Source organism: Crocodylus porosus, unplaced genomic scaffold (genome assembly GCF_001723895.1).
Source record: "Crocodylus porosus isolate Cpor-Errol unplaced genomic scaffold, CroPor_comp1, whole genome shotgun sequence".
NCBI lineage: Eukaryota > Metazoa > Chordata > Crocodylia > Crocodylidae > Crocodylus > Crocodylus porosus.
The window spans coordinates 186,877,308-186,902,070 of NW_017728886.1; the positions used below are offsets into that span (position 1 = coordinate 186,877,308).

General features: G+C 40.0%; 1 protein-coding gene across 1 annotated transcript in view; it reads right to left on the reverse strand.

Moving 5' to 3' along the window:
* Positions 1-24,763, reverse strand: part of ROCK1 (Rho associated coiled-coil containing protein kinase 1) — a 151,766-nt gene that overhangs the window by 11,986 nt on the left and 115,017 nt on the right. Inside the window, exons 23-32 of the mRNA XM_019546854.1 lie at positions 17,755-17,920; positions 16,964-17,057; positions 13,962-14,050; positions 13,258-13,446; positions 12,423-12,588; positions 4,027-4,097; positions 2,886-2,974; positions 1,765-1,843; positions 1,348-1,609; positions 415-622 (exon numbers count right to left, since the gene is read on the reverse strand). Of these exons, the coding sequence (XP_019402399.1) occupies positions 415-622; positions 1,348-1,609; positions 1,765-1,843; positions 2,886-2,974; positions 4,027-4,097; positions 12,423-12,588; positions 13,258-13,446; positions 13,962-14,050; positions 16,964-17,057; positions 17,755-17,920 (1,413 nt within the window). The remainder of the gene's footprint in view (positions 1-414; positions 623-1,347; positions 1,610-1,764; positions 1,844-2,885; positions 2,975-4,026; positions 4,098-12,422; positions 12,589-13,257; positions 13,447-13,961; positions 14,051-16,963; positions 17,058-17,754; positions 17,921-24,763) is intronic.

Here is a 24,763-nt window from a genome sequence, read left to right on the forward strand (position 1 = left end):
TGGTCTGGGAATGCCCTGGACACCAGATGTTGGCGTATGCAGATAAAAATAAAAGGTCCCTGGAAGGATCTCCCTTTTCTTTTTTCCAGGATTAGAGTTAGGTTTAGGGATGTTGAAGTAGCAAACACAGGAAACTCTGCTTCATGGCCTAGGATCAGCTATTTATTCTCACAGTCTGCTCAAAGCAACTTGGACCAGACCTTGGTTATCCCTCCTGTACAGCTAGGCATAAAGATGGACTATTGAATCACAGAACCTGAGTTGTTGTGTCTTTTTTCCCCTTCATGACGCAAAGATCTCAATCATTAGTATAACACAACTTTAACCATGGAGTTATTACCAATCTTTCCATAATGTTATTTACAAACAGATTTTTTGCATTAAAATCTATCACTTCTATACTTAATTTATCACCTAGTTTTTCCAGAAGTATTTTTAACAGCTTTTCGGAATGATTGATTTGCTGAGGATCTTGCAGACATAGTTCTAGGGGAAGAACGGACAAAACTGGCTGGTGGTGTCTTGGGGATCTTCTTTACTAAATGATTCACCCATTTCTTCTGGTCATCCTGACAGGATGCCAATAGCAACATATCCCTTGCTGAAGTTACATCGTAACTCACTATAAAACAGAGAAGATGAAGATTCAATAAAAACAAGATAATCTTGGTCATAATAATTTATAGCAATATGATAACATTTCAGGAGAGAATTCTGGACTCTACATGCCTTATTCACAGTGAAATGGGTTACATGTTCTTAAAAACATGTAACAACTATCAGAGGAACTGCAGAAATCAACTAAATACCTTCATAAACCCATTGACGATAATATTAACATGTGGACAGCAACTTAATTTATCCTCATTTCTGTCCTAGAACACCAATATTCTGGACTGAAGGGCATAGCTAGAGAACAGACTATGCACTGCTTTGCAGAAGCATAGAGGGACAGTCTTCTTCTGCAGAAGGCAGAGCCACTCTATGGGTGCTGTAAATAGCTCTGAGCCTGCAGCAGCCCCCTGCCACAATGTTCTATATATAAAGGTTACAAGGTTAGACCAGAGGACCAGAGCAGCTCACTAGCAATCCTTTTGTATGGCCCATCCTTCCACAGTCCTTTGAAATACTACTCCTGGTGCAGTTCTGCTGCAGGTGGTAATGCTCCTCTACAGAGGCAAAAGCAAACTTTCCTGCTTTAAGGGAAATATGCTAGTGTCTTAAATCAGTTAAGATTTTTTAACTTTAAGTATAATGTATTTTTGTTTGCAGCTGGTAGATTAAAGAATGTGGGTAGATATTCATAGAAGAACTTTCAAAAAATACACAATAGGTCTAATTACTTACCTTTGCATGGAGCAATTAATTCCTCCTTTTTATCTAAGTGGTCTTTGTGGCACTTAACATGGCATCTTCGACATTCCAGTGCAGGAGGGGGTTTAAAAACATGCCAGAGGGGTTTGGCACAGGCCTCACAGTTGGCTGGAAAATGGTATAATGTAGGAATAAATTCATGACCTTTGTGATTTAGAAAATTTGTCTTTTCTGCTGGCTGTGTTGATTCTACTTCCAATTCTTTCCTGCATTCACCCTCATTAGCGTACAAAATCTAGCAAAACATTAAAAAAAGAGAGAGATGTTGACATGTCACACTATTGCTGAAGCACTGTTTATCTTTACATATTGGTCACAATAAGACTCGACAGACTTTTTAGAAGACACACAAATGGTCTTGATAACTATTAAAAATTAGGGGTTTTTTACCTGGAATATTTTAGGGATTTCCTCAGTTTCTGCTCTATATACATCTCCTTGTGTTACAGGTCGGACATGGAACAGTTTACTGAAATTATAAGAATCGGATCTCAAATACGCTGATAATACAACATTAGTTTATAAAACCTATCATACCGCTCTAGATACAGATTAAAGGTTCAATCTTATTATCCTGACTTTATATGAATAATCCTTAATCATGCAAATACCTCCATGTCAGGGCCACAAAATGGTTTTAGTAACATAGTATAGGAACCTGTCTACACAGACAAGACCTAAATATTTCTTAATATGGGAGGAGCTCCATCTTATTATGGATACTATATGCATATACAGATTTACTTGTGAAGATGCAAGAGCTTCCTTAAATCAAAAAGGAATGCTGTGGAGCTTAAGTCACTTCTGTTACTTTTTGATAGTTTCTGAATTGAAAGACATTTCAACTGCAATGCAGTTACCATTTTTCAGGTTGGTGAACTGCAAATGCCAGGGAGTCATGAAAGGCAACTTGGGCTTGCTGGCTGCTTGACATTTAATATAGCCTAAAGCAAAGAATCTCAGTCCCCCATTCCCTGCACACCCTTATTCTTCAAAAGGAAGGCAATTAACCTTTACAACTGCAGTTCACCCATTTTGGGAATTGCAACCTAGACAGCATAAGTTAAACCAAAGGGGAAAGGATCAAGAAGTCAGGGTCATGGCTTCAGTTTCCCTTTAGCCTCCCTTGCACACCTGCCTGGCATTGAGCAGGGAGGATACTTGTCATATGAAGGTATGGTGCACTGCACATATTCCCTTCCCTCTGAGCTTTCTGTGGAATTATGTGGCTGCATTACATGTACCTATAGCTATTCACACTGTCAGTATATTAACCTGTATTTATTTTTCATCCAAAGTAAACAATCATTTAAGTGTAAAACTTAGAACAGAAACAAAATCATTCTCTGGGGCTTGAAGTTTTGAAAATTCATACTCATTTGCTTTGCAGAATGGGAGCGCCAAGATTCTTTATAGGATTTTGATTCTGAGTTTCTAGATTTGCTATCAGTCATTATATATAAATAATTTATCTCCTGATTTTATCTCAAATATACAGCAGCATTACTTACTCTATATCTAGTACCATGGATGGATTGGACTGGTCCTTGTCCTTTTCATCATTATAGAACAAAATCTTTTTACTGCTCACTACAACGTACTGAAAGGAAGAATAACAGTTTTAAAAATCTATAAGGCTAACCATTACCTCACTATTTCTACACAGACAAAGTCCAGCTAAATAGAGGTTTTATATTAGTGACTAGAATTTTCAAGATGAGTCTCTGTCCAACCACACTTTTGGGAGATGTGCCAATCATGCAGGTGGACTGGTTAAAAGGTGGAGGCAAGAGCCAGAATACCTACTACTGGAATTCTTTGGGAAAACTACTCACAACTTATATTCACAGGAAAGTCTTAAACAGGGAACTAGATCATCCCCAACTAAACCATCCCAGACAAGTGTTCTGTCTAACATGAAACAATTTAGTCAGGGATGATCTTGCCTTGAGCAGGGGGGTGGACTAGATGACCTCCTCAGATATATGTTACTACTATTAAGTTCTTGCTATGAAAACTGCTGTATCACTGAATTATTTCCTACGAAGGAATCCATCATTTGCTGACAAGGCTGCAAGTCTCTCCTAGAGTACAGATGCAGGACAAAGCTGTTAAACTTAGGGTGCAGATAGAAGTGACATTTTTTGAGCAATCTGAACCCTGACAGCACTCTAGTCGTGTCATAACACATGTGCATGGCTGCCAAATACTTTTAAAATATCCAATCGCGTGAAAAATTAACCCTGGTTAAATCACATTATATGCACTCAAAAGCAGAGCCCCTTAGAGAACTTGCGTTTCTTCCAGGGTTAATTTGTGGGGGGAGAGAGGGGGCGGGGCTGGAGATACCTGAAATGAAAGTGCTGTTTGTTTTCCATGTCTGTAAGAAGCCTGAGATTCTAATCCAAAACCCATTTAAGTAATAAAATTTCCTTTCACTACAAGGGTTGTTAGTATACTGGGGTAAGCACATGAGGGTCAGTAGGTAAAAAAACTAACTGAATAATTTTAGATATGATGATGTAACTCTAGGTATCAGAATGAAACCTACATTTCAAAATCCTCTTGCTCTTTCTATAAAATAATCTGTGTTTACACTAAATTACTCTTTTTTTCCCCTAAACATGAAAACAAAAAAAAGTCTTTTCATACCTGCTTCTTCCAGCCATGTCGCTTTATGTTTCCTTTGTTTGGTACTGAAAGCCAGCCCTCTAGTCTTGACTCTGATTTAAAAAAAACACATATAATTTCATATTTTATATATATATTATAGAGAAAACAAATATAAAAAAATCATGCAGCAATAGGCAGATACCTAATAAACCAGCAAAACAGGAAGAAAAAGCGCAACGAAATAAAGCTAGGAAATAAGCATTTCTATCATGCTTCATCACAAAACAATACTTTATGGCCATACAGCGATTGCAGAATGGAAAGCTGTTTTCCATAATGCTAACTTTTAACACTATTAAAAAAAAGTTTTAAAGAGAGCCAGGCAGGACTTCCGTTTCAAAGATATGTTGCAGCTTCAATGGCAAATGATTAAAAGATTCTTAACAAAATAATTTAAAACTCAGAGCAGTGATATGATAATATCTAGCAGAAAGATGCAGCAAGTGAAACAAACCAGAGCCACAGTTTACAAAAAAGGGAGAGTGCAGGAGAGCAAGCAAAGGTACACAAGTGTCCCGTTACTCACAGAAGATAAGAGTAGAAGATAAATAAATAAGGAATGCAGGAAGAATCAACTAGATATAAAGAATGAGAGATAAAGTATTTTATTCAGTTTCCAAAGGATAGTTTTTGGTGAATATTGTGCTAAAGTATTTTCCCCACATTGTAAGCATCCTACATACCATTGTTTTGAGCATTCATAAAAAGGAACTGAGCTTTGCCACACAGACATTAAATATTTTGTTGCCAAATGCTGATCATGGATTTTAAAACCCCCATTTATTTGATGTTCTATACTTGCTTGGTATATTTTTAAGTATGTTTAGAACTGGATAATATCAAAAACCCTGTCTAGGCAACCACCTTTTGCCTCTCAGCAGTACCATCCTTGTTTTTTTACCTTTGTATTTAAATTCTATTTTAAACCCTTCTGCATCTGAGGAAGTTGGCTGTTGCCTGGAAAGCTCATGCCTTCCTGTATCAATCAGGTCTCTAAGTCCCCTGGAAGATGTTAAAATAACGGTATAACTGGAATCCGAAGAATTTTATGCCCTATCCCAAAAATCATGCATTCAGCAATGGCAGATGTTCATGGCAGGATGCAGTGCTTGGGATTGACCATAAAATCCCTCATATCCCAATCCTGCAAATCAACTGAGCATTGCAATGGGTCACAAGGCCAATCCCAAGGATCGGTCAGGGGAAGGGAAGGTGGGGATTATGATCCTGGCTCTGGGGCTGCCCCATGTTTCATCCCAAAGATGAGCTTGTCAGGATGAAGTATGGCATAGCCAAGGGCTTGGCAAAATACGGCCTGCAGGCTGTATCTGGCATACATGTAACACCCACCAAGGCCCTAAGGTGCCATCCTGCCCTACATGTAACCTAATGAATAGAATATAATCAGATCTCTGATGAAAACAGGTTAAGGAAACATTTAAGGCATGGAGAGATCTTAGCAATACTTGCATCATAGTTCAATCCACATGGTATGTATATACAAGTCTGAGATTGAACATTTTGTACACTGACATGATTATTGGGAATGATTTACTGTACAAACAAATGAAGCCAAAAGCCCTCTCTCTCTCAAGAGCACTTGACGAGTATCACAGCTCTGTTGTTTATTCATTATGATGTGCCAAGATACAATTTGGATAGTGCAGCTACCTCTGTTCATCTGATGGCTAGTTTGATGTTTAATATACGAGTATAGAGCGTTAACCTACTCCTAAGAGGTTTACAAATCTTCAGTGAAGTAGACAATGGTCAGTATCAGTGAATAGCCATCTACCATCAATCCAAGCTTTTGTTTTATCCAACTGTATGCTGGGCAACGCAACCATACTTAGGGCAGGGGAAGGGGGGTGGGGGAGAGCCAGGCTGCGGTAGGACAGACTACGAGACAAAAGCTACTGACTTGCTAGCAACTATAACCCCTTGTAACACACACACGAAAATCAAGAATTAAAAAATCCAGTGAAAGGGCAGAAAGAATTAAAGACATTAGAATCTGCTGTTAGGTGGGGGATGTTTTCTAGACAAGGAGAGACCATAGCAGAACCAGAAAAAATGGGCAGAACTGGAGGGACTGTACTAAGATGCTAAACAACCTGGAGAAACACCAACTAAAACCCACAGAACTGTTAGAAAGGATGAGGAAACAAGACAGGATCTTTTACAAAAGCACTTATTTTTCCACTCAAAATCACTCTTTTACATTCTGCCTATAAATAAAGTGAGTATAGCTTAAGAATTCCTTTGCAAAGGCTAGATGCCTGAGATAGTCCTCAGAAAGTTAAATGACAGTGGGATTCTCCAAAAAGTTGAGCTTTTGAGAGTACATCTTTGGACACTCAGCACTAGCTTTGGGGCCTGATGTAGCTGGATCAGTAGACTTCACAGTAAGCTTGAGGTATATACCTGAAGGGTCAGACACAGAAGCCATTATCTGGATGATTAATAAGCTTATGGAATATAGAGACTGGGTTCCATGCAGCAGATGAGTGACCCTCCACACAGAACTGCTCTGCCACATACCGTAACACCTCATATGCCATTCCTCTCTGAACCAAAGTTAATCTTTTCTATGGAGTCCTGGCCATACACTGCTCTTCTTTGTTAAAGCAGGTAACAGCTAACAAAATTAACAAGAGAAGTTCCAAAGAATCTCTGCTCCTTGGAGGGGAAGGGAGTTGAGGGGAAGAAAAAAAAAGAGTAGAGGGGATTGGGACTACCAATGAAGGCAGTCCAAACTGCATCTACACCTAACTACCACAATGAAAACCAGGTCTCTTGAAAACATTCAAGTCCATTGTAGAGAGAGTAATGAATACAGTGGCAAATGATACACTGTTCAGGACTGACTGTGCCCCTTTGGCTTAGGCTGACAGTAACTCTTATAGTTTAGTTCAGGGAAGGGCAATCAGCAAGAAATAAACAGCTCTTGTTAAGAGATTGCTTTATGTGAATGTCAAAGGCCACTTCACCTTTTTGGCCCACTCGATACTTCCGTAACAGTATGCCTTCTGAGAAGAGGACACTTTCTTTGGCCTGCTGCCACCATAATGTCGAACTCTAGTATCTGGATCAATAACTGACCATGTTGTTGGAATATAAAATGTCATGATTTGCCTCATTAGTCACTTCCTCTCTGTATCCTCCTCCTACACCAACTTTATCATTACCTTGCTCATTGTTTGATTGCAATTAACTGTTTTATCACTCTTCATTATATTTTGTTACTAAGAACATAAATTCCAGGTAGTGTCAATGGCACATCACTCATTCTTAGGTTATTTCAGGCCATGGGTTAGTAGGTATTGTTAGTACATGTTCTCCAATTAGGTAAACTCTCTGACTTAGATTTTGCTGAACTTGAATAAGGCATCCTCTTCCCATTCTGTAGTGGTTATTGATCCTCCCCTAAATCCTGATTTTTTTTTCTGTCCCAATCATACTATAATACTGCTACTGCACTCTGAGCACAGTGCTAGTTTGATTGTTGTTTAAATTGTTCCAATACCCCTGGATCCATCTTAAGGACCTAATTCTTCCCTGAAGATGCTTCTTATCCAACCTAAGAAAGATTAGGCCTGGACTCTGAAAAGCAGACATTAATGGCCACTGAATAAATCTGGGTAGAACTATCAACTATACAACCCACTAGTGAAAAGCAGAGGCATTCTATAATGCTGGAAGGAAGCCAAAGAGAAAAAGAACATAACAGAAAGGACCTGAAATGTCACAGAAGGATTACTAAGACTTGTCTGACCTTCTGACTATTCCATGCTGTTCATTCATGTGGGCACCAATGATACTGCCAGGGGTGACTCTGAACAGATCAGGAGCGACTACAAATACAGTCTTGTCTTGTCTGCCTCTGACACCTCTTCTTTATCTCATCACTGCCTCACTCAATCTTAAAGCAAGGTAGGCCCTGCTTCAGAGAAGCTTTCCACTAGCAGTGGTCCAAAGTGATTGATTCCCAGTGTTGGCCATTGATGCGCAACTTGCAAAGGTTTTTCTTGTAGATATCAACAAAACAGAGTTTGGGCTGCCCAAGTTGATGTTTGCTAGCACCCAGCTCATCGCAGAGTATGTATTTGGGATTCAGCTACTGCTTATACGATTCACATATCTTAACCAACACAGACAGCTCTGTCTCAGGAGCACAAACAAACAGGGTATCTTGGCCCATTTCAGAACAGCAAAGGTGGAGATTTTGTCATGCCATGTTTCATAGTTGCTACAGTCAGGAAGGACTTGAACAGACCATCTAGCCTGCCCCTCTGCCACAGGCAGAAATGAATGCTTGCTTCACGAGGCCCCAGACAGGTGATCATCCAACCTCCTCCTGAATTTGCCCAAGGTAGGGGCGAGGACCACTTCCCTGGAAAGTTGGTCCCAGATTTTGGCCACCCTAACTGTAAAAAAATTGCCTTCTGATCACTAACCTAAACCTATTCTCCTTCAGCTTATTACCATTATTCCTCATCACCCCAGGTGGTGCTGGGGAAAAAAGGGCTCTACCTATTTGCTGTTGATCTCCCCTGATGAGTTTGTAGGCAGCCACCATGTCCCCCCTCAGCCTCCTCTTGTTGAGGCTGAACAGGTTCAGGTCCCTCAGTCTCTCCTCATAGGGCCTGTCCTGCTGCCCTCTCACCAAGCGGGTGGCCCTCCTTTGAACCCTCTCCAGGCTGGCCACATTCTTCTTGAAGTGCAGCACCCAGTACTGGACGCAGTACTCCAACCGCGGGCTGACCAAAGTCACATAGAGGGGGAGTATTACCTCTCTGGACTGGCTTGACATGCATCTTTGGCTGCATGATGATGTGTGGCTGGCCTTGCTGGCTGTGGTCTGGCATTGGCGGCTCATGCTCATCTTGGAGTCAATAATGACTCCAAGATCCTTTTCCACCTCTGTGCTTTCAAGAGGGGAACTCCCCAGCCTGTATGTGTGCTGTGGATTCCTTCTCCCAAGGTGCAGCACCCTGCATTTGTCTACATTGAACCCCATCCTATTCTCATCTGCCCACTTTCGTAATCTCTCTAAATCTATTTGCAGACTCTCTCCCCTCAAGTGTGTCCACCTTGCCCCACATCTTAGTGTCATCAGCAACCTTGGGACAGCGTGCTTTCCACACCCTCATCCCAGTCGCTGATGAAGATGTTAAACAGTGCGAGCCCGAGGACTGAGCCCTGGGGTACCCCACTGCTCACATCTCGCCAGGTTGAGTACAACCCGTCCACCACTACTCCCTGGGTGCGTCCCATCAGCCAATTTTTTACTCATCCAACTGTGCAGGCATCAATGCCACAGTCACTTAATTTATTGATGAGGATGGGGTGAGACACAGTGTCAAAGGCCTTCTTAAAGTCTAGAAAGTCTACATCCATGGCAACACCATCATCCAAGGACTTAGTCACCTGGTCATAAAAGGCAACCAGGTTGGTTAGGCAGGACCTGCCTTTGATGAACCCATGCTGATTGCCCCTGAGCATGATCTCCCCTGCTGGCCCCTCACAGATGTGCTCCTTGATGATTCTCTCCAAGATCTTCCCAAGCACTGAGGTGAGGCTTACAGGCCTATAGTTACCTAGGTCCTCCCTCCTCCCTTTCTTGAAAACTGGGACCACATTAGCCAGTTTCCAATCCCCCAGCACCTGGCCAGATGCCCATGAATGCTCATACAGCTGAGCCAAGGGCTCCACGATGACCCCTGCCAGCTCCCTCAACACCCTTGGGTGGAGGGCATCTGGACCTGCAGATTTAAAAATGTCTAGCCCTTCCAGAAGGTCCCTAACTACATCTGCGCTGACTGAAGGCCTGACAGAGCTATCCCCGAGATTGTCCCTACCTCTGGTAGATGGGATGTCCTGGTCCCTGTTATGCCCAGGATACAGTGGAGACATCTAATATAGAAACTGTTTAGTTTTCCTTCTTCCTTGGCATAAACAGTCCATGTTTGGCTGCTTTACATTAGAGAGCTAAGTACACAAGTGCTGTAGATGGACATCTTTGTCGACAGAGTAAGCGCTCCATTTCTTCAAACCGCCTTTTGAAGTTTAGCCATGGCGCTGCTTGCCTTTCTGATGCAAGTGTTAATTTTGGCTTCCAAGCCAAGATTTTGTGAGACCACAGAGCCCAAATAAGAGAAATTTTCAACTACTTCCAGGCTTTCATCATTTATTCTAACTTCAGGAAGGCAGTCAACTTGTTGATCCATGACTGCTGTCTTCTTTAAGCTAATGGTCAGGCTGAAGTCATAACAACCATGAGAAAGATAATCCATGAGACTGCAGTCCTGCTTCTGAATGACTAACAATTGCTGCATCATTGGCAAAGGACATGAACTTCTCAGTTTTCATTTTCGAGAGGCAATCTAGGAAGTTTTCGGAGAGCACTGGGGACAACTTCCTGATGCGAGTGTTGGAGAGACCAAATAGGAGTTGTGCTCTTCTTGACTTGCTGCTCATAAACCAGGTAGAATTGGCGGAGGATGTGTAAGTGGATGGCAATTTGGGCAGCAGTAACCATGAGATAAGCAAGTTCAGGATCCTGACAAAAAGAAAGGAAAGCAGCAGAGTACGGACCCTGGACTTCAGAACAGTAGACTCTGACTTCCCTCAGGGAACAGGGCCAGTGTGAGGGGGAGAGGAGTCCAGGAGAGCTGGCTATATTTTAAAGAAACCTTACGGAGGACACAGGAACAAACCATCATCATGTGCAGGAAGAATAGCAAATATGGCAGGTGACCAGCTTGGCTCAGCAGAGAACTCTTCGGTGAGCTTAAACACAAAAAGGAAGCTTACAAGAAGTGGAAGCTTGGACAGATAACTGGAGAGGAGTATAAAACCATCCCTGCATGCCCGAGCAATAGAGTCAGGAAGGCCAAAGCTCAACTGGAGTTGCAGCTATCAAGGGACATGAAGGGTAACAAGAGGGATTTCTACAGGTAGGTTAGCAACAAGAAGAAGATCAGGGAAAGTGTGGGTCCCTTACTGAACTGGAGCGGCAACATAGTGACAGATGAGGAGGAAAAAGTACTCAATGTCCCTTTTTACCTCAGTCTTCAAAGGAAGGTCAGCTCCCCGAGTACTGCACCAGGTAGCACAGTTTCAGGACAAGGTGAGCAACCCTCAGTGGTGAAAGAACATGCTAGGCACCATTTAGAAAAGCTGGATGTGTAACAAATCCATGGGGCCAGATGCAATGCATCTGGGGGTGCTGAGGGAGCTGGCTGATGCAATTACAGAGCAACTGGCCATTCTCTTTGAAAACTCATGGCAATAGGGGGAGGTCCTGGACAACTGGAAAAGGGCAAATATAGTGCTTATCTTTAGGAAAAGGAAGGAGGATGATCTAGGGAAATACAGACCAGTCGGCCCCACCTCAGTCTCTGGACAAATCATGGAGCGGGTCCTCAAGAAATCCATTTCTAAGCATTTGGGGGATGAGAAAGTGATCAGAAACAGTCAGCATGGACTCACCAAGGGCAAGTCATTGCTTTCTATAATGAGATGACTGGCTCTATGGATGCGGGGAAAGCAGTGGATGTGATGTACCTTGACTTTAGCAAGGCTTTTGATACAGTCTCTCATAACATTATTGGAAGCAAGCTAAGGATGCACAGGTTGGATGAACGGCCTGTAAGGTGGACAAAAAGTTGGCTGGATCATCAGGCTTAACGGGTTGTTATCAATAGCTTGAGGTCTAGTTGGCAGCCAGTGGAGTGCCTCGGGGCTGATCCTGGGGCCCATTTTCTTCAGAATCTGCACTGATGATCCGAAAGACGGGATGGGTTGCATCCTCAGCCAGTTTGCAGATGACACCAGCTGAAGGGAGTAGTAGATAAGCTGGAGGGCAATGCAAGGATTCAGAGTGACCTAAACAAATTGGAAGACTGGGCCAAAAGAAATTTCATAAGGCTCAATAAAAAAAAGTGACAAGTCCTAGACTTGGGATGAAAGAATCCCAAACACTCATTTGAAGATAACCATTTTGCCATAAAAATCAACCAGACTTTACTGCTTGTAATTGCTCTGGTTTTAACTGTACTAATTTTACAAAACAAAATCTATAGTTTCACAAAACCTATTTGCCTGTAGTCTGTAGAGAAATGGTTAACACCATGGTGCTATTTCTTTGTTTTCATCAGCTCAATCACAAGAACATATAGCTAAAATGCATTACATACTTTCCCAATACTAATTTTCCATATATTTTTAAATGGGTAGAACATATATGCAAAAGAAAAAGCAAAAAATATTTTTTAAAACATGATAATTTTGGGGAAGGGAAGAGAGAGGGAGAGAACGCCCAGTTTTCAGTGTGCACAAAACCAAATTATCCAAATTCATAATCCTCCTACCTGAAACATTTCCATCGGTTTCATCTGCCTGGAGGCTTGCAACACTAGTAGAGTCCATTCCTTGCTGGAGGTCCAAAATTTTGCTTCGCAACTGTTCTATATCACTTTCTTTACTATCCAGCTGCATCTGAAGCTCATTCCTATATGTAGACTCTTCTGCTAGTTGCTGGATTTCCAAATACACAATGACCATAATGACAAGAAAATGGGAACAATATAAAGTATTACAAGTTAAAAATGAATGATAAACTTTTGGTAAATGTGAACTAATTCAAAAGCATTAATATTTATTTGGAATATTACAAGTACAATATCATAGAACTGTAACTCTCTTTGAAACAAATATATGCTGATTTTAAAAAGTCAGGTGAAAGAGATCAATGGTCAAAGACTTAACTTCATGAATCGTTGCTGTACGTAGAAAGCAGTTCAAACGTTAAAATAAATCAATTAAATGTTGCATTTCTTTAGCCACTATAATGAAACAAGCATGTTGAGGATGGACAACAAAGGCAAATCTGCATGCTAGCAAACACCTATTCATACCTATAAAACTATTGTTAATGAGCTTGTGAACATCACTTATGTTATATGTGGAATTTTCCCCCTACTCTTAAAAATGGCTGACGCCAGGTCTAGTCTATAACAACTGCTTGCAACAATATAGCTTGCAGGGTAGATTCTACTGTATTACAAAATATCCAGAGTAGTATGGACAATTTTTTTTAGTACAACAACATAACTGTTATGGGGGGGAGGAAAGAGTAATAACCTTGCACTTATTTCCGTTGGAAACTGCAATATACCATCACAAAAAAGTAAATAAATATTTTACCGCCTGCATTTCATTGAGCTCTTTTTGGTATTTTACTACCATCTGATTGAATTTTTCTTTCTCTTGGTTAAGGTCCAACTGTAGCTTTCGGTTTTCCTTCTCTTTTTTCCTCAAATCTTGGATGTTAGCTTTTTTTCTATCTATTTTAAAATCTTTCCGATTCATTATTTCAGCCAACTTGTTGACAGCCTGTTAATCAAATAATATTATGTAAAAAAAGGGCATAAATTACAAGTCCTCTTGATACGATATTAGCTAAAGTAAGAAAAATATTTTTGATCACTCAGGGGTAAGTCCATCTGTCATATTTCAACTTGACACTGCGCCAGAGACTCGAACTAAGGACATGCGATTGTTACTATATCTGTGAACCAAACAGCTACTTAAAGTAAAGGGTAAGAGGAAATGTAATATTTCCAACTTCAGAAAAAATGTTTTTACATAAAATATTTATCCAAATTAAAGGTGCCATTCCTTTCCTAGACTATAGTTATATACATGAAAACGCTTTCATGAGATATAAATCTTTTCTGTGGTACAGCTTCAGAAGCTTTACTTTTAACTATAAATGTTATTCCTTTAATAAGAGATTTACAAATCGTCATTAAATTACATAAAAAGTGTAAAATTTGAAAGCTGTCCTAGGATGCAAATTGAAATAAAAAGTCCCACTTATTAGAAACTAAAGTCTGAAAATTAGTTACCTGCGTTTTAAGAGTTCTTTCCGTGTTAAGATTCTTCTCATACTGCACTTTAATGTTACTGATTTCCTCTTCTTTCTTCAGTTTAAACTCTGTTTAAAAATAACTTAGTTAGATAGCTATGTAAAAGTTCTTTACTGAATGAGAAAGGGAATATAAAGGATTACACAGAAAAGGCCAACATGTAGAATACTTTTTTCCCCTTTAGTCTTCACTAAAAAAGGTCAACTATCAGATGACAAGAACATTAAGGAGAAGACAGCACTCAGCCTAGGAGCACTGGAAGAAAAAGTTACAGATTACTCATATAAAATAGATGTTTTCAAATGAGCAGGGTTTGGTGAGATTTATCCTAGAGCAGGGGTTGGCAACCTTTTTTGGGCAGGGTGCCAAAAACACCTGCAACCTCAACCCATATGATGTTGGCACAACAGTGGCAGATGGTGGAGGAGCCATGAGGGGCCCAAATGTTGTGGCAGTGCAGCCCTGGCCCCTTCCCTGCTGAGGCACACATGCACTCACTACCAGCAATGAGCTGGGCTAGGGCTCCGCAGACCCCAGTGCAGCTGCCTGCAGCCTTCCTGGCTGCCTGCCATAGCCGGTCTGGGCTCTGGGCAGGCCCCTGCTGCCTGCCACAGAGCCCAGGCTGCTTCCAGCAGGCAGCGGAGAGGCTGTAAGCAGCTGCACCCGCCAGGGTCTGTAGAACCCTTGCTTGGCTCATTGTCACCATGACATGCATGCATGCCTTGAGGCAGAGAGTGGGGAAGGGGCCAGAACTGCATGCCACAACAAAGATCGGGCCCCTGGCAGCTCCTCTACTGTCCACCCCATATTGGATTTAAGACTATGCAAGGGATTTGCTGAAATAACTGCAACATGGTTGGCTATTATCTTCAAGAACTCATGGAAGTCAGCTGTGGTTCAAGCAGACTGGAAAAAGGCAAAATAGTCCCATCTTTAAAAAAGGACCCAAAAAAATTAAAGATCTGTCACTAACTTCAGATCATTAAAATATACTACAGAAATATAACAATTAATTTGTAAACAACTACATCTGGCTGATAGCAATAAATAACAGTTTAAATGGACTTGCCATGAGCAAATGAAGCCTAATATATCTTCTATGACAAGGTGATGGCCACTGTGAAATGTGGAGCAAAATATACGACTCAGGCTTTTTGACCCTATGCCGAAGGTCATGGGAGGATATAGAATATCTACTTTCAAATCTGGTGGTGTCTGACATCAGCAAGGAAAACAAACATGAGTGAAAGGTGAAACACTTATTTTGTGGATTCTATGCTTGCTTACAGATTATGTCTTTGCATGTAGCAAGGTCTTCTCCCTGAACGAGCCACATACAACAAAAACTCCTTCAACACAAGAAAGGGGCAGAATTTGAACTCTGGGGGCACATCTCCACAAGTGAGAACATGCATTTCCCTAGGGATAAAAAGCAGCAGCACAATGTGTGTTGTGGCTACTTGTCCCCAGGGGACGCCTGTGCATGCGCACGTTGGCATGCATTATGTTGGCCCAGGTTGGGTAAGGAAGGCTGGGGCCTCCAGGGGCTACAGCACCAGCAATCTGGCAACAGGGAGCCTGGCCGGTAGTTGACGTGTGGCTCTGGCCAACCAGGTTCTGATTTTAGGCAGTGCACACTGCCACCATGTGTGCTGTCCTGCTTTTTTTAGGCTTGGGTTTTTTGACACCGGGATCTCTCAGTGTCAAAAAAAATTCTGAGCTGCAAGTTAACAGCACAGGGAATGCCTGCATGTGCAGTGCTGCAAACGGGTCTACGGCACCACATACTGCGCATACATGCTTGTCTGGACGTGCCCTGGGAGTTCAAGTACTTTAGACCCTTTCTTATTTCAGTTACAGGAGTAATTGTCCTTTTTTTTTTTTGGTAGAGCAGCCACTGGTGAAAATTTTACACATGTTCATAGTACTTTACACAATTATTTACCAGGTAACTGTAAAATATTGGCTCTGAGAGACTAGTCCTTTAACAATTAAAGGACAGGACCAAATCTGGAACATATGAAAGGTAGCGTAGAAGACGGGTAAGATTTGTATCTGTTATGATACCCGAACAGTATTCCAGACTATCTTCAATGATCATGCTTATCTCTATATTTTACAAATCAGGCAGCGATATGGAAATATGTAACAGCTCATACCTGGTTGCCTTTTAGAGTTACAATCTAAGCCTTAGAAGACAGTAATGGTCGGGAAAACCATAAAAGGTAAGCAACATCCTGGAAACAGGTGCGATTTGATTTGAAAACATGTTTTCCAGTTCAACAAATATGTAAAATTGCCAAACAAAAGTGATACTTTTGGATCACACGTCTCTAAATATCATTCCATATTTCAAATCATCATAAAAACAGTGTCATAAAAGGCATTTTAAATTAAATCTTCAGTAAAAATCATATATGTCCCATTACACCAAATATTCAGCTGCTACCTTAAATATGCTGTCATGACCAACTACTCCACAATACTGAAGAATATTCATACTATAATTTTCAAAGCACCACTTAAATTGAACTGTCATCACAAAAGGCATGGGGTCCCAAATCCAAAGAAAAAAGTTTTTTTCTGTGTTGTTTGACTTGTATGTTGATATAATATTAAATGGAAAAAGTACTAGGCTATGTAAGTTTCACAAATGTAAGTTTTTCTTCAACTGAGGAAGAAGAATTTCCAACTTTTCCTTCCCAGTGAAATAGGTTAACATTTGCCTTCACAGATCCATGGAAGCATATACTCCCTCAGCAACTGGTTTCCCCTGAAGCCCCTCCAAAGAAGAAAAATCCTAGCCCCTTTTAATGTGTGAGGAAGGGGATCAAGTATAAAAAGACTGTATGCTCCTTAATGCTTAAGGGAAAATTAATTAAAGCTGGTTTTCATTCTGCAAGATCAACACTCACATGCATCTCTATTAAATCCAGCATCAACGATAGAAAGCTTAAAATAATAATTAAAAAATGCCATACCTTCTTCCTGCTTCTTGATTTTTTCGTTTACCTCTGTATTTTCTTTTGTTAGAAACTCAACATCTTTGGTTAATGTATTATTTGTTTCTTCCAGCTATATGAAAATAAAGATAGTTTTTAACAAAGCATTTGCTATACATGTTAAAATTACATTTATTCTTTAAATTAATCTTAAATCAATAAAAGTATTTATGTGGAATCACTGTTCTTAGATTGCATATGTATTTGTTTCACTTTTCAAAGTTGAACATAAAACTTCTGATTCTTTTGCAGATGCATATGACAATTATCCTTGAAAAGAGACCTATTATGATATTAAGTGCTAAGCAGATTCCCAATATGCAACAAATACTAACCAACAGGAATAATATTACTCAAACAGAATATAATATTATTCACAATATTACTCAACCAGAAATAGGAATGAAGGCTTTCCAGCATGTAATATTACTCACAGATTATGACACTCATTGGAGTAATATAATCATACAAGAAGAGACTAGTGTAGATGAGTACTATATTTACTTGATTCCATGCTCCCACACCTGCCTTTAACAGAGTCGAGTCACTGGATTGGATTTTCAACCTAACCTCAAACCTGCAAATAACTGCCGGTACACAAAAAGATGCTGGACTTTAGTAATCTGTTCTAATATTAGAAATAAAAGCAAATTAAAAATGCTTCATTACGAGGTCCTGTAAAAGGAGGACTTCTCTACTAAACTGAAGAACCAAATTGTTAGTTTTTATTTTTTTTAATTGAAGAATGTGTTTACATCAAAGTTACTTACTCGACTTATAATGCCATCCTTATCAATAATTTCTTGTCTATGTCTTGATGCTGCTTTCTTGCTCTCCTGAGTAAGTTCAAAATACTGTTCTTCCAAGAGAGCTCGAGCCAACTGTTCTGACTCAGCTTTGGTTTCAGCCAGATCCAGCTGTGCAGCCAGAGTTTCTCTATAACAGAATGTTAAGATCACATTTACAGTGCAAAAACACTTAGCAACTGAAGGCAAGTCCAGACTATACTTTTTAACAAATCATTTATTTTAAAAAAATCCCCTTTAAAGGAATAAGGAACAAGGAAACTAAAGACTCACCAACTATAATTTTTTTTATATACTTTATTTACTCAAATTCAAGATGAGTTCCCCCCCAGGTATACCCCCCCTCCCACTTGACTTAGGGAGGAGCCCCTCATCTTGGATTTAAGTACAATGGGTGGCAGAGGAAGAGTTGGGGGAAGGTGGCAGCAGTGGCTCCAACCCAGGCTCAGGGTCAAAGTTACAGACACAGCCACTGCCTACCCCACTGTTGCCTCTGTCTCATATCCCACAGCCTCTGCCCCAGCACCACCTTCTCTTCAATTCTACAAATGCACATGATTATTCCAGCCCCAGCCCAACTTGGTAACAGTGGCAGCAGCAGCTCTGGCCAGGAGTCCAACTCTAGGACCAAGCCAGAGTGGCCACCTCCACAACAGCTGTGTGGTCAGGCTGGACCCAGAGTAATCACATGCTTCAAGCCCCAGGCTGGAGCAGGGCCAGAGCCCTGCTGGAGAATAAACAGAGGCAGGTGGTAGAAAGCAGGAGACAAGTCACTTGACCGCCCACCACCTGCCCTCTCTCACTGCTTTACCCACTTGCAGCAGGGGCGGGGTGGTGAGTTTAAGCAACTCCAATGGAGTTATGGGACTATTAGGACCTAGCACACAAGTTACAACCAACTGTAACCAAGTCTGAAACCTTTTTCAAGGTATTATAACTGTTTAAGTGCTATGACACTGCTTTCATCCATTGTTCACCAGACTGAAGTCTTTGTGGGGGCGGGTGGAGAGAAATTATACAAGGACTTTCTGTAAACTGTTTTGGGCACAGATTGTATTATAGTTGGTCCAATACAGTTAAAGCATAGTATTACTATTTTCCCCAAGCCAGGTGACAGCCATTTCAAAACTTCTGAAAGTATCAACTCATTGTGAAGGTCTTGCCTGTACAGCAAAATAAAGTGTCCTTTAACAATACAAGGATAACTGTGCTGCAATTGAGTCCTGATTACTTACTGTAGCTGCAATACAGATGAGTCTCTAGGATATATGATCAAACAGTAGACCAGTGATTTTCAGCCAGTATGCTGTGGCACCTTGGGATGCTCTGAGCTCCTTTCCCAGAGTGCCATGGCATGCCATACAATGATAGTACTGTTAAGTGTGCCACCATGATTTGTAAGATGAACCCAGAGATTTCAAATAAAAATCCATAATTGCGGTCTTTCTAAATTCTTTGAAAGAGAAAAACTGCTCTATCCTTTTTCTCCAGTCAAAAGAGTGAAAATTATAGCTCACCTGTATTATTTAATTAAAAATGTATGCAATGAACATGGAAATCTTCTAAAGAGGCAGGTGCAGAACTAACTGCTCCCTCAGGATGACAAAAATGGTAATGAAAAAGAGAAAGAGGAAGGCCAACAAGGGTGAAGGAGTTGGTTCCTCCCTTCCCCCATCTTAGAGTTAGAAACTCACAATAGCTCTTGCTGTGTACCTGACAGAGAATAATATTCCCCCTTTCACCATATTTAACAGTGTAGAGGGCTCATCTCATTCCTTTTCCTCCCACCAAAATCAACAATAAACTGTCTTCCACTGGTTTTCAACTGTTTTGCACTATTGATGCCTGCTGAAGCAAAACAAAGGCCAAATTTGACAAGTAAAATGGTGGCATTGTGCTGAGTACAAAGCACTAAAAAGATCTTTCTGACATAAAAATGTAACATGGATATGGTGAATTCTGAACTGTCAAAAGAAGATTGTAGCATTTTTAAGATCAGCTTCCAAGTGAAATATTATTTTGATTATATATTTTCCCAAGACTGTTTTATTGGTTTTAAAAAACAAATGCAATTATCAAGTCAATAGCACACCTCCCACCTCTTCCCTTCCCCCCACCCTCCCCCAAAAAAGTATGGATGCCTTACAAAGACATGTTTTTCAATATTTCTAGAGTCCAAGAAATTGTAATTCCTCATCTCCCAAAATTGGTCCAAGAAAATAAATAAACACAAAAGTTCCGATTCCATCATCTGTTGCGAGCAAATAAGTACTACCCAATGTCTTCCTCATCTTATAAAGTATATGGGGACATTTTCAATGCCTGTTACATTTTTCATAAGCAAGCATTTTTCAACCATAGGGCAAGAAAAAATATTTTTAATTTTGATTTCAGCACTTCAAAGACAGGTAGCATATAGGTAAACATATTTCTGTTCAAAGATTTAGAAAGGACATACTTTTCATTTTGCAATTCCTGTATTTTCCTTTGAGTTTCTTTATTCTTTTCCTCAATTTCTTCTTTAAGCTCCTTAACCTGAGTTTTGTAAAGTGTCTGTAATAGAAATAAGAAAAAGTCAAATCCACCTTTACAAGTTTCTCATATACAAGCAGCTTGAGAATGGTTATGCTGATGATATGCTAATACCACTTCCATTCATGGTGATTAATATAGTCTCATGATTTTTTTTTTTTACTTTTCTTTTTACTGCTCCATCTACCTCTCAGACACTACCTTTTTGTAACAAACACAGAAGCAACGGAATCCTTGCCCTTAATTTAGGCTTCAAGGTACTCAGATGAAATCCCCACAACGGTAAACCTAAAATAAATCTTATATTTATTACTCATTCGAGTCTTTATAACTTAATGTAGGCTAGCTTTATCATAATCTAATGTAGGGGTCGGCAACATTTTTGGGCAATGCCAAAAACACTTGCAACCTGGGACTTGTAAGATATTGGCATTGCCAGAGGCAGATGATGGGAGAGCCATGGTGACAGGGGAGCCATGAGGGGCCCCTATCTTTGTGGCACTGCAGCCCCAGCCTCTTCCCCACCAGCCACCCCAAGGCATGCATGTCAAGTAAAATGCCTTCATGTGCCACACTTTGGCATGCATACCAGGGGTTGCCTGACCTCTGATCTAAACAGACTTGCTTGCTTTAAACCAATTTATATGAAGCAGCTTTTGGAAGATTTGGAAGAAGGGGAGATGCATTATTCTGTACTTGCAAATTGGATGTTTTATGTATATAATATAAAAAGGCACATGGTACTTCATTGCCCAGAGGAACCAAACACTATACCTGGTTTGTTAACATTTTAATTAGGTTTGTTGCCATACAGTAATCAAAGTATTTTCATGTTAGCCTATATATTTTTATGTTCGAATATATTTATCCATATTACTGAATGATGCCAAATTAATGAAGCACAGTGTCAGTAAGTTATTTAATATAATAATCTTCCACTGTTTTAAAATTAATCATGAACCTTACCGAAAAATACTGTTCAGCTTCAAGTTGATCCTGAAGTTCCCGCATCTGACCTTCATTTCCTCTATATTGCCTTCAAGGAAGAAGAAAAGTAAATAAAACAATCTAAAAACCATATAAACATGTAAAAGCACTTGCCAGGTTGCACCAATAATTTGTTTTTATAGTGTTTTTAAAATGACATAATTCATGAAGATCAATGGCTTGCCTTGTTCTACAATTGTGATTTAAAACATGCCGTGATGGCAGTCCTAAGGGATGGCAATCCCTAGTGAGTAATGAGCAGTGCTCTGAAAGGAATTTGATTCCTGTCTTCGGTGGTAGGACAGCGTGGCCAAGGCACAATAAAAAACGATTCTCATGTTGGAAGAACAATGCTGTTTACTGTTAGTCTAAAGAAGTTATAAAGAAAAACACAGTGATTTAATGAGGGAAAATGTATTCAGCAGTAGTCTTCCAATGCACTACCCAAAATCTAATCCCCAAATAATAGTTCTTAGAACACACACTCCAGATGTTCCAGAAAGAAGCCAAGTGCCAGATATACGAGTTCGGAAAAGTTTAGGCACAAAAGGACCAGGCAAGAACCTATAACTCAAAATAAAAATAATCTAATGCTGTACACTCACTTAGGAAAAAAAATGTCCACACCTCAAAGTATTTTTGTTGTATGGACAGTGACATGCAATATACAGAAAAATTCTGCTGTGTCATACTCATGTATTACTTCACATTTTCACTTACTTAGCAAGTTGAGCCAACTCAAATTCCAATAATCTCTTTGTTTCCAGCAATGTATTGATCTCCTGTTTCAGCTGCTTCTCAGAACTCTTCAAGTTGTCTGCCTCAGAAGCTTGCATCTTCAAGTCATTTTGTGCCAGAACTCGTTTATTTGCCTCTTGCTCCAGCTGAAGTGTTAGATTCTTAACCTAATATAGTTTGACAATTCCTTTTTAACGTTAAGAATATTTAAACGTATATTTTCCTGGATTTTGTTAAAAGCATTTCACGTACAGATTATGTCAAGCATTACCATTTTGCAGGTTTACAAATTAAATAGTACATGCAAATAAATGTTCCAAAGAGTCTCTTACATTTCTTGGACATGTTAATCTCATTAAGAAAACAGCTTTCCATGTGGATTGTATTTGAGGGTTCATATGACCTCTCAAGAGCTTTCCTGTATCTGGCCAATAATTTTATCCATATTTTAAACACTTGACCTTTTCCTAGCTACTTCACATTAGAGATGACAATGGAAGAGTTCCAAAAGGTTTGCTGTAAAGTTATCCTTCTTTTCTATGGATTTTAAGCTTTAAAAGTTTGTGTCTTTCCACTCTTTAAAAGCTTTGGTGTCTACAGGTTGTGTAAAAAATTTAACTGCAGGCACCCATTCTTTGGATCCATCCTTCCCATTTTAATCCAAAAGAATGAGATGAGACTCTTAAAAAACACCAATATGAAAATGCTTTCAGCTGACATTATCAAAACTTTTGGACATTCTGAACGATCAGATTCCATAATCCAGTGTATTTTGCTTGTTTTAAAACTGGAAGTTAAAGTTTAAATACACCACAATTTAAACTCAAATCCAACTGTTTTTATTTTTACAAAGTGAAAAAATGAAATGCAAAAATTGCATTAATAACACTAAAATAAGGGCTCAAACACACAAGAGATATAGAAAAGTCAGGTTGCAACAACAAGCTGAACTAGTACCATTATGTCATGTAGTTAAAACAAAGAAAGTTAAACATCTATTTTACTATGTAAGCTTGATTTTGCAACTATTGATTCTGATGATGCAAAAAATATGCTTGCAGCTAAAATCCATCTTAATCCTGCAGTATTATTTATAGCATATCTATAATGCCTAGGACTCCATTTTATGCCAAATGGCAGTGCACTATCAGTGCTCTTATTTATTTTAAGAAAGGGCATCAAACATGTGGCCTGTGGGACTCCTGGAAGGGCTGGAGATTTGGGAGTAGGGCCCACAGTCAAAATCTGGAGTATGGAGCCCTACTGGGGATACATGTCAGAGGTGGTGGTGAATGGCAGCAATGCTGACCCCTGCAGCTCCCTGCCACTGCTCTCCCCACTGCCTGCCCTGCCACTACACCTGGATCCGGTGCAGGAGACCAGGAGAGTTTGTCATTCATGATTTACAGGGAAAACAGACCAGACAGAGCTGCTATCCAGGATCCAAGAAGGTGTGTGTGTAATTTAGCTTACTAGGATTTACACTTACACTTCACATTTAAGTGGACGGTTGCTGGATACAACTAGGGACCTGCCTAACACACAGTGAGAGAAGGCAATTTTCATAGCTTGGTCACAACCCGAAGAGCCAGTTTCATGGACATTTCATAGCAATGCACCTCTCGGTGCTGACTGATGGAAAGGCCCTGCCCCTTGGCATCGACTGGCAGAGGCCCTGGGGGAGGGGGAACGAGGGGGCAGCTGACCCCTTGACTGCTGGCTGTCCTGCCCTTTATGCGGCCCCACCCCTGGTGCTGGGGAGCAAGCATTTTATTTTTATTAGTTTTTTTTGCTTGATTTCCTGGGAAATCACAGCCAATTGCATTTTTTTCAGTGATCGTGGAGACAGCCCTTTTTCGTGTTTTCCGCAAAAGTCACGAAACTAATTTAAGTACAGCCCTAGATATAACTAATATTGATGTTACATAAGCTTTGACCTAATTGGATTCAGGTCTTTATTTGTAACTTAATTAAGATTCTTTAACTTTTCCCTTTCCATAGAAAAGATGTTTGTCCATAATGTATTATGTTAAACTTACTTCATCCTCTAGTCTCTCCTTTTGTTCAATAAGATGTTCCAGCTTCTGCTGAGACTGCTTCAGGTCAAAGTCCAGCATGGAACATTGTTTTTCAATCTGAACTATTCGATTCTCTGCTTTCTCTCTTGCGGCCCTCTCTTCCTTGACTTTTTTTTCCATTTCTGGATAGGAAACAAAAACAATTGACAGTGCAAAGAAGCACAAATACAACAGCTGTATGAGCAGACTTGCTTAACTGCACTCTTTAACTACCTTAATATTTCATCCATGATTCCATTATTCGATTTTTGAGTAGCTCCCTTAGGTTGAGCTCTTGAAGTTACTTCACAGTCTGTTGCAGAAAGTATCCCTAGTCCGTTACTGAATAAAACGTATAGGACTATTGCAGCAAACACGTAAAGCAAAAAATTTGTCTTTATACAAACCTTTTCTTCATACAAGTGAAGCACTTTTTAAAAATACATATATTTTAAAATAGAAACACATACACAGCATACGGTTTATTATTAGTTAAAGAAAAATGAAATAAAAAACAAAAAAATTACAAGGTCTTGAAACACACACTCTAGATGCATGTCTACTAGGGCTGTGTATAGCTTCGGTCCCTGATTTGATTCAGTGGAGATTCGGCCCAATTCTCCAGTGGCCAAATCTCCAAATCTGAATCGAATCAGACA